Source organism: Acomys russatus, chromosome 25 (assembly GCF_903995435.1).
Source record: "Acomys russatus chromosome 25, mAcoRus1.1, whole genome shotgun sequence".
NCBI classification, from domain to species: Eukaryota; Metazoa; Chordata; class Mammalia; order Rodentia; family Muridae; genus Acomys; species Acomys russatus.
The window spans coordinates 47,921,456-47,931,191 of NC_067161.1; the positions used below are offsets into that span (position 1 = coordinate 47,921,456).

A 9,736-nucleotide genomic window follows, 5' to 3' on the forward strand; every position below is an offset into this window, starting at 1 on the left:
GATGGTTCTGTATACTTAGGGTCATAAAGAATTTCTGTCTTGTGGCTTGTTTTTCACATAGTGCAGGTGGGGCAACACTTCTGCAGCCGGCCTCCACTTCATCAGACTGGCTTCCAGCATTCTCTCCTCCGCAAATGCCATGAGCGAACTGCCATCGCCCAGCTCGTCTGGCGAACGCCTATGCTGTGAGCTGTGAGCTGGTTGAAAGCTTTAAACCAATCCTGTCTTTTGCAGAAGAGATTTCTGACTTAACGGAGCAGATTGCAGAAACGGGCAAAAACCTCCAGGAAGTGGAAAAGACGAAGAAGCAAGTGGAGCAGGAGAAGTGTGATCTCCAGGCTGCCTTAGAGGAGGTGGAGGCGAGTGTCTCGCCTGGAATCAGACAGGAAGCTGAAAGGAACAGTACTCACCCAGCCACTCACTCGGTGCCCTTCCTGTCAGGGGCTGGGAGTCCCCACTGGGAAAAGCAGCCAGCCAGCCCTGGACCTGAAAAGCCTGGGTTGAACCACTTTACTTTCTGGTGTCATTTACCCTCGGTCCCCTTTTGAGAATAAATAAACGTGTTCTTTATGTCCTCAATATCTTCCTCCCAAGAAAGAAAGTGTCAGTCACCAAGTATCCTTTGTTTCATACAGAGTCATAAAGCACCTTTGGCTACCAGGAATCCTGTGTCATCAAACCAGACCCAGGGTCCCCCTGGTGTCGTGATCAGTGGTGGTCCACACCAAACAACCAGTTGAGATGTTTCTGGAATTTGGCTCAGCCAGGATAACAGGAGAGCAGTTGTCCTATCCAGGCAGAGACTAGAACAGTTCCTGAATTATAGTCACTATTAAATATGCTGTTAATAAAAATATTTACCAGCTCAATCAATGATCTGTCCCTTTTAAGATGTAAGATTATTTGTTAGTAGCAGATACAAAGTTTTAGTTTGACTTTCACTACTCTTGGGGACATTCAAGAACCCATCAAATGCCCGAAGCTCGGAGCACTGTTCTCTTGTGTGTAAAGTGAGCACCATGATGCCATATTTGGCATAGTTTGGAAGAAAATGATTGTTTAACATGACGACCCCCAGGTGTAATGACCCATACCTAATCCCAGCATCCAGGAGGGTCATGAGTTTAAGAACAGCCTGGGGTTACATACTGAGTTCCAGGGCTCATAGTGAGCCTGGGTGCATGATGCTATCTCGAAAGAAAGAAATGAAAGGATAGAAAGACAGAAAGAAAACAAAGAGAGAAAGGATGGATACACTGTTGCTTATAAAATTCCTATTGTTCCTTTGCTCTTAGGGTTCCCTGGAACATGAAGAGAGCAAGATCTTGCGTGTACAGCTAGAGTTAAGCCAGGTAAAATCTGAGCTTGACCGCAAGGTCACAGAGAAGGATGAGGAAATTGAGCAAATAAAGAGAAACAGCCAGCGTGCCGTGGAGGCCATGCAAAGTGTGTTAGACGCAGAAACTCGAAGCCGCAATGATGCTCTGAGGGTGAAGAAGAAGATGGAGGGTGACCTCAACGAGATGGAGATTCAGCTGAGCCACGCCAACCGCCAGGTGGGAGAGACCCAGAAACACCTGCGCACTGTCCAGGCCCAGCTTAAGGTGCGCACCGGCCCGTGTGGCAGACCCGTGGGCCCGCAGCTCGCCCTGGAACTCTGCCCTCACTCCTGGCTTTCCTCAAAGGATTCCCAGCTGCACCTGGACGATGCCCTGAGAAGCAACGAGGACCTCAAGGAGCAGCTAGCCATCGTGGAGCGCAGGAATGGCCTCCTGCAGGAGGAGCTGGAGGAAATGAAGGTGGCCTTGGAGCAGACCGAGCGGACCCGCAGGCTGTCGGAGCAGGAGCTCCTAGACTCCAGTGACCGCGTCCAGCTGCTGCATTCCCAGGTACTTTGGCTCCTCAACTCAGGTCCATCCTGGGACAGGTAGGGCAGTGGCTCTGCCATACTCCCCAGGTAACTAAAACTTCTCCTCTACCCTCTACCTCAGGATCCACCGGGGCGGGGATGGGGTATGGGGTAGGCGGGGGTGGGGGGGTGGGGGTGGGAAGGGCGGAGCAGGAGAGGTGGCGCAGATCGAGCCCAGGTGCCTTGGCAAGGAGCTCTCCACTCTTCCCAGACTAGCAGTCAAGACCAAGCCAGGAAAACTTTGACTCTTAATTCATAGAGCTCTGAGCTCTGTTTGATCAAAAATAAAGATGAAAGAATTTGCAGGCTGTATGCTGTGGAATTTGAGCAAGGAAGCGTCGAAGGATTCACAGAGGAAATGCAGGTTTAAAAACTCTTAATGCAAAATACACACATGCCAGGTATTTACTTGGGGACAGAAGTGTTTCTGATTTGGGATGATTTGCATGATTTGCATATTTGCATATGCATAATGAGCGATAGTGGAGGTCCAGGACAAGCCTAACCCTGAACCTCATTGCTTTATACACATACACTAAAGACAATCTTGACTTTGGCTCTTTGCATGAGTTTGGATGTAGAATTTTGCAGTTGTGATATCATGTTGTTACTCAAGGCTTTAGATTTTGGAACTTACCTGAATTTCGGAATTTCAAATGAGAATGAATGCTCGTCATAATTTAAGCTGAAATCTTACAATATTAGGAATTCCTCCCCCCAAAGCTATAAACGTTTTAAAGATAATGAAAACATATAACTCATAAGCAAGCACATAGAAGGAAAATAATCACTCAATGGTTAATGAGTTAAGTTCTCTTATTCTTAGATCTTTGTGAATTACATAAATATTATGCTTTGGTAAAATCTCTGACCAATCTTTCGCAACTTCTAAATTGCATTTAACAATGTGTCCAGAACATATTTCTAACTATTTAAGTAGTTTTCAGTGCTGCAGTTTTTAATAGCAAACAAAACAGGCTATGAAAGTTGAATATTATGTCTGCAATCAATCCTCTATGGCTGGCTATTTTAAATTGTTACCAATAAAATTCTTTAATATTATAAAGACAAATATTGTGGTACTTAAATTTTTGCATTCATCTGTGATTACTATTGTCAATATCTCTGGAAGAAAATAAATTTCAGAGCCAAAACATTAAAGACATTTGTATATAACACATGTAAATCACTTCTTAACAAGACTGTCCCAATTTTTATTCCCATTTATTGCCATGTGACGACTTTTCTACAAATTCTAAAAGATCCTAGCTCTTAAGCCTTCACCAACTTTATTGTTGAAGCATACATCATCGGTTTGTTTTATTATTATTGTTATTATTGTTATTGTTATTATTATTATTATTATTATTATTATTATTATTATTATTATTATTAGTTTTTACTTAGTACGAGATAGAACATCTCATCATTTGGGTGTCCATCGTGTTTCAAATGTGTTTTAACATTAATTCCTCTTGATTCTTTTTATTTCTATATCTTATTTATATAAGGACAGGGCTGTTTTTCATATATAGACAGTGTTTTCTAGTTTGTCATCACTGTTCCAGTTTCAATTCCATGCATGGCATCTTTTAATTAGTAGAAATATTTCTCATTTTACATAGATGTGTCTATCAATCATTTCCTTGTTCCAATGCCTTTTACTGAATAATCTATCCATCCTCAAATGTTTGAAATTCTCTCTTTATCATTTACCCAATTTTCTGATGTACAGCTCTTGGCTCTGTTTCAGAACTTTCTGTTCAGTCAGGAATGATATTGTACCCAGCAGACCACTCATGTGGAAAATAAGAAGTGGAACATGACTGTGATTCACTTCCTTCCCCGCCCTCTGCCCTCCCTTCCCATTGTTTTAAGTGCCCATATGAGACCTTCACCCTCAAATCTAATTTTTCTTGCAGAACACGAGCCTGATAAATACCAAGAAAAAACTAGAGGCTGACTTGGCTCAGTGCCAGGCAGAGGTGGAGAACTCCATCCAAGAGTCCAGGAATGCAGAAGAGAAGGCCAAGAAAGCCATTACTGATGTGAGTGTCATCTCCATAGAGATGGTGCGGGTAGGTAGATGGGAAAGGGGTATTCCAGACCCAGGGCATATATGGCAAGGAGGCTGGGGCTCAACTCTTCTGAAGCACACCCAGCCTGTGGTGACTTCCTGGGGAGATGCGCTCCGGCGGGTGCTGGGTGGGGAGCTCACTGATGTGTCCTGTGAACTGACCCAGGCCGCCATGATGGCGGAGGAGCTGAGGAAGGAGCAGGACACCAGCGCCCACCTGGAGCGGATGAAGAAGAACATGGAGCAGACGGTGAAGGACCTGCAGCTGCGTCTGGACGAGGCCGAGCAGCTGGCGCTGAAGGGCGGCAAGAAGCAGATCCAGAAACTGGAGGCCAGGGTGGGTGATTTGAGGAAGCACTGATTTCCAAGTGGCCTTGTTTCAGGCATCTTGGGCTGAACCATGAACCAGATATAGATGGTGGGACAGCGCCCCCCCCCCCCCGTCTCTGACAGGCTCTCATTGTGTAGAACTCACTGTGTAGACCAGGCTGACCTCTAACTCACAGTGATCTGCCTCCCTCTGTCCCCCAAGCACTGGGATTAACTGTGTGCACCACCACCTTCAGCAAAGATGACATCTGTTAACGTTTACTTCCTGTTGCCCATGTAGATTCACAATTTGGCACATATATAGGGAAAGCGCTCTATGATCATGACATTCCCCACTTTGGTATGGTTCCTATTCCAGACCAAGCTTTATTTTGATAAGCAATGCTCCTTCTATACAAAATTTAATCACTCTGTCCCCTACTCTCAGGTTATTCTCTTTTCAGTTTTTCTAATCTCTATACACAGCTGCAGTTGTGGGGTACATCCCGCTCCATCCCCACAGGAGCTTTATTGGTGCATTTTCCCCCAAAGTAATACATCTTCATCTCCCCAGTGCCAGAAATCCTGCACTTGCTCTCTGAGTGCATTTCACAGCCATCCATTTCCACTGCTGATCCCTGTTCTGTTTACTTGTTTACTTGATTTTCCCTTCAGATCTGTGTTGGGCTATTTCAATCATTTTTGAAATGTGCTGCATGGACAACTGACATCCCAGAGAAGGGCGGCATGGAGGAGGTTATTAGAACATCTCTGCTGTCCCAGGAAGAGAGAGAAAATGGAAGAGTGGGCAAGAATGAGAAGGAGGGGGAGGGGGGAAGAAAAGGAAGAGGAGGAGAAGGAGGAAGAGGAGCAGCAGGTGGAGGAGCAGTAGCAGCAGGAGGAGGAGCAGGAGCAGGAGGAGGAGCAGGAAGAGGAGCTACCGGAGGAGGCAGCAGTTGGTATGATCAGCAGAAGGTTGGAGAGCAGAAGGGAGAGCGCAGCAGGTGTAGGAGCAACAGTAAGAGGAGGAGGAAGAGAAGCAGCGGGTGGAAGAGGAACAGCAGGTAGAAGAAGAGCAGCAGCAGGAGGAGGAGCAGCAGGAAGAGGAGCAGCAGCAGGAAGAGGAGCAGCAGTAGGAGGAAGAGCAGGAAGAGAAGGAGAAGCAGGAGGAGGAGCAGAAGGGGAGGAGGAGCAGGAGGAAGAGGAGCAGCAGCAGGAGGAGGAGGAGCAGGAGGAGGAGGAGCAGCAGGTGGAGGAGGAGAAGGAAGAGGAACAGCAGGTGGAGCAGCAGGAGGAGGAACAGCAGGTGGAGGAGGGGCAGATGGAAGAAGAGGAGGAGAAGAGGAAAGAGGAAAGAATTTTTCCAACAGGAAGCCCCCAGTACGACTGTTCTTTATTCGAACCTCCCTAGAACATGGTTGCTGGGCACATGGTTTCTTTTAAATATGCAAAGGATTTTTTCCCCTCTCTGCTCCAAATAAAAAATTCTTCCCTTCATTTCCTATGAGCAGGTGCTTAGGCTCATTCTTTTCATGGACCCCATCCAGAAGGAGAGGACTAAATCCCATGGTACTTCTTAGGTTTTCCTAGCTTGTTCAGGAGCCTGTGGTCATTTACCTTTGTGGTCATTACCCTTGCACAGGGTAAAATGTCTTCCAATCCCAGCTGCCCAGGTTCATAAGTCCGATAAGCCTTACAGAGGGCTGGAGAGCAAGCCTGGAGGTGGGAAAATCTGTTATAAGACCTGACAAAAGAAGTGAGACTCTAATAGAAATAGAGGTGAAAGGAAGCCTGCTGCCCCTGGGAGCTTTCTATGTTGCTCTAAAGAGTCTCCCAGCATGCCCTGTCCTCTCTGATGCTGCTGGGATTCCCCAGGGAGAGGGCTATGTGGTTGGTTGGACACACACACACACACACACACACACACACACACACACACACACACACACACACACTCCCACTTGGATCTCTCTGGGTGTTCTGGGGTGGGACTGAGATATTGGGGCCACAGGTGATCCGCCATCATAGTGGCTCCCCTCTTCCCTCAAAACTTTAGAAAAGTCGAAAGAAATCTATGGCATTGAGGTGATTCTTCACACTCTTTTCTGTACTTTGTCTCATTCCATCCACCCGTGAGGTGGGTTGGGCAGCCCGTGCTCACTGATAGCCTCTGGCTTGCTTTAGATCCATCAAATGGCCTTTGGTTTGGACACGCTGGTCTGCCCATGTCCCCTACTGCCTTGCCCAGTTGAAATCAAGACACCCATAAAGAGTCCGGCAGGTTTCACCTGTGAGGATAGCTAAGCAGAAGCGCAGCCTGAGGTGCCCTTGCCAAAGTACATAGCCTCAGGAGCCAAGCACTATGCACTAGGAGCTGCCTCTGCCCCAAGAGGGCTTACTGCTATAATTTATACAATGCCACTACACAGACTGGGCCTGGGAGGAGACACCTCTGTAAAACACAGCAAGGGATCTTGAGGTCACCCTAGGATGACTAACCCACAGGGTCTGTGAGGGAACTCTGGGAGCCCTGACCTCACTCCTGTGTACTGTTTCTCCCACACAGGTGCGGGAGCTGGAAAGCGAGCTGGATGCTGAGCAGAAGAGAGGGGCTGAAGCCCTGAAGGGGGCCCACAAATATGAACGCAAAGTCAAAGAGATGACTTACCAGGTAGCGAGCTCCAGACCCTCAGGCGCTGTTAGGTGGCACAGACTCCAGCGAAGGGGTCCGGGGCGGGGGGTGGGGGTGAGGGGGGCAGGGGACAGGGCGGGGCAGGGCTGTAGGTCTTTGTTGTGGCTGCTCTGTCTGCAGGCTGAGGAGGACAGAAAGAACATCCTCCGGCTCCAGGACCTTGTAGACAAGCTGCAGGCTAAAGTGAAGTCCTACAAGAGGCAGGCAGAGGAGGCTGTGAGTACAGCAGCTCCCCCACCCCCCCCCCGCCCCTGGGGCACCTTGTCATCCAATGGGGTATCCTCAAGAAGCCTGAGTGGGAGCCAGTGTCTGATTAGACTCATTGAGGGAGCCCCAGGCCTGACTTCGCATCTGCGAGTCACACAGAAACACCAGCCCTCCCTGCACGCTTGGTCTGTGTTTGTTGAATCTTCTCTACTTCCTAGCTTTCTGTATTTTCCCCCAGCCGTCTTCCAGCCACCTCCACCCCAATCTACATCTTTTTATCCCACCCTTCCCTGATTCACTTTATCAGAGCATCTTAGCTCACTCTGCTAACCTGGCATCATCCCAGCTCTCCCTAGCCAGCCAGGCCCACCTACCGGCTTTTGCCCTCCTGCCCTGAACTCTACCCTCTTGGTCCCCACCCCTACCTCCCCAGCCTTCTACAGCAATGCCCTCCTAAGCCTTTCCATCCCTGTTTGACTGCCTCCCCATCAGATAGGTAAAATCAACAGAAGAGATAGGCGGTGGGCCAAAGCCAGTGCTTTGGATGATGTCTTTCAGGGGCTTTGTGTGTGAGGGCTACCAATAGCAGGATGATGGGCCCAAGACAGGAGGTAGGGTTTTTTTTTTTTTCCTTATAGAAAATAAATTATGCAGGGTGGTAACATGGGCCTGTGATCTCTAGCACTCCAAAAAACGAAGGCAGGCAGATTGCCAAGTCGGAGACCAGCTGGACTATAACGGAATATAGCCTAACTTTAACAATGAAATGAAGAGAAAAATTTCAGCCTAATGAGGTTAAACTACTTGCCTTAGAGGACTTCTCAGATTTTGTAGCTAATATGCTAATTGCTTCTCCAAAGCGAAAGGGCCTCCAGACCAGAACCTTTCTGCATTTCCTTGCCTTCAGCGCTGTATTATCGCCTGCAAAGAGTCTCTCAAGACCAATAGTTGAAGGAAGAAATGGCTGGTATATGGCCTCTCCCTCTACGAACTTTCTTCCCTGCTCAGGAGCCTGCTCAGTTACCTTGAAGAAGAAGAATATTGGAACCAGTTAAAAGGAGGGGGATGGCGCATATCAGATTAGTAGAGTCTCAGTAGAACAATACAGGACCAAATGGTAGTCTGTCCCAGGTACATGGCAAGTATCAGAAGCATAAAACAAAAGGAACTTGGACCTTTGGTCTGATGCCTTCAGGTGCCTTGAGAGAACTCTAGACTGGGGTCATCTCCAGGTTGTGTGCATCGCATGGGAGAGCTAAGGTGGGGAGGGAGTTCAGGGAGACATGTGATGGTCCTTGGGAGAAGAGCAAGGAGAACTTGCCAGGAGCCCCTAGTTAGCATCCCAGCCTGATTGTGAGCAGATGCCTCTCTTCTTTCTTAAGAAAACTGAGCTCATCTTCCCTCCCTGCTGTCAGTGAACCCAAGGCCCCCATGTTCCTGGTTCCCCTGACTCCTCGGAGCCCCAGAGTCACAGAGAGGTTCAACCTCTATAGTCTCCATCTCCTTTCTGGGCAGGAGGAGCAAGCCAACACACAGCTGTCCAGGTGCCGGAGGGTCCAACATGAGCTGGAGGAGGCTGAGGAGAGGGCAGACATTGCTGAGTCCCAAGTCAACAAGCTAAGGGCCAAGAGCCGCGATGTGGGAGGCCAGGTAAGAGCAGACACCCAAGGATGGCGTCTTCCCAACAGTCCCTCATACCCAAGGACCGAGAGAGCAACCAAAGAGAGAGCTTGGAGGATGCCTTTTGGTGCCCTCATCCTTGCCATTGGTAATACACTTAAAATATGCTATTTTAGCATAGATGCCTGTGTACCAGGCACCTGCAAGAGGCCTAGGGGGACAGGCATGTTATGCCCCTTCTCTCCCTGTTGATTGAGGTGCAGTGCAGGAAGTCCCTGCTTTTCAGGTGACCTGTCCTGTCCTGTCCCTAATAGCTTTTAACTGGTTTCTTTGTCAACATCGAGTGAGGCAAAGCCATTCCTTAATGCCATTTTTCTGAAGTTCCAGACTTTACATCTGCTCCCCTTGAGGGGGATGCTGGGCCTCCCATGGAGTTTGACTCATTTCCTGTGTACAATTTCTTTTTCTCCCACAGAAGATGGAAGAATGAGGCTCTCCTGAGGCTGGTTGCCATGGGCCACCTCCGGGAGGGTGGAGGGAGAACGTGGGAAAAATAAACTCCCCTGAATACTCAGCATCCAGGCTCTGCTGTGTTTGTTTTTGTGGGTTGAGCTTCAGAGTCTTGCCTGCTTTGTTGCAAATGGCAAGAAAGTCAGAAATGGGAAAATGTCTGCTCCCTGCCTCAAGTAGAAAAGGTGAAACTCCAGCCTGCTTCCTGCTTAAACTTCTGGTTTCCACAAACATTTCAAAATAAAAACCTGGCTGAGGGGTGTGGCTCGGTGGTAGAGTGTTTGCCTGATGCACGTGAGGCTCCTGTTCCCATCCTCAGCACCACACACCAAAGAAGTAAAACTCAACGCCAAAGACTCTGTGCCCATAGCTGACGTCTGTTAAAATAGCTTTCACCAGAAAGGTGAAGGCT

The 9,736-nt window shown here is 48.3% G+C and overlaps 1 protein-coding gene across 1 annotated transcript in view; it reads left to right on the plus strand.

The window, feature by feature from the left end:
* Myh13 (myosin heavy chain 13) overlaps window positions 1-9,391 on the plus strand; it is a 46,880-nt gene extending 37,489 nt beyond the window's left edge. Inside the window, exons 31-39 of the mRNA XM_051167843.1 lie at window positions 235-359; window positions 1,296-1,604; window positions 1,686-1,889; window positions 3,832-3,957; window positions 4,153-4,323; window positions 6,862-6,966; window positions 7,108-7,203; window positions 8,710-8,844; window positions 9,290-9,391. Of these exons, the coding sequence (XP_051023800.1) occupies window positions 235-359; window positions 1,296-1,604; window positions 1,686-1,889; window positions 3,832-3,957; window positions 4,153-4,323; window positions 6,862-6,966; window positions 7,108-7,203; window positions 8,710-8,844; window positions 9,290-9,304 (1,286 nt within the window). The 3' untranslated portion in view covers window positions 9,305-9,391. The remainder of the gene's footprint in view (window positions 1-234; window positions 360-1,295; window positions 1,605-1,685; window positions 1,890-3,831; window positions 3,958-4,152; window positions 4,324-6,861; window positions 6,967-7,107; window positions 7,204-8,709; window positions 8,845-9,289) is intronic.
* Window positions 9,392-9,736: the final 345 nt, after the last annotated feature.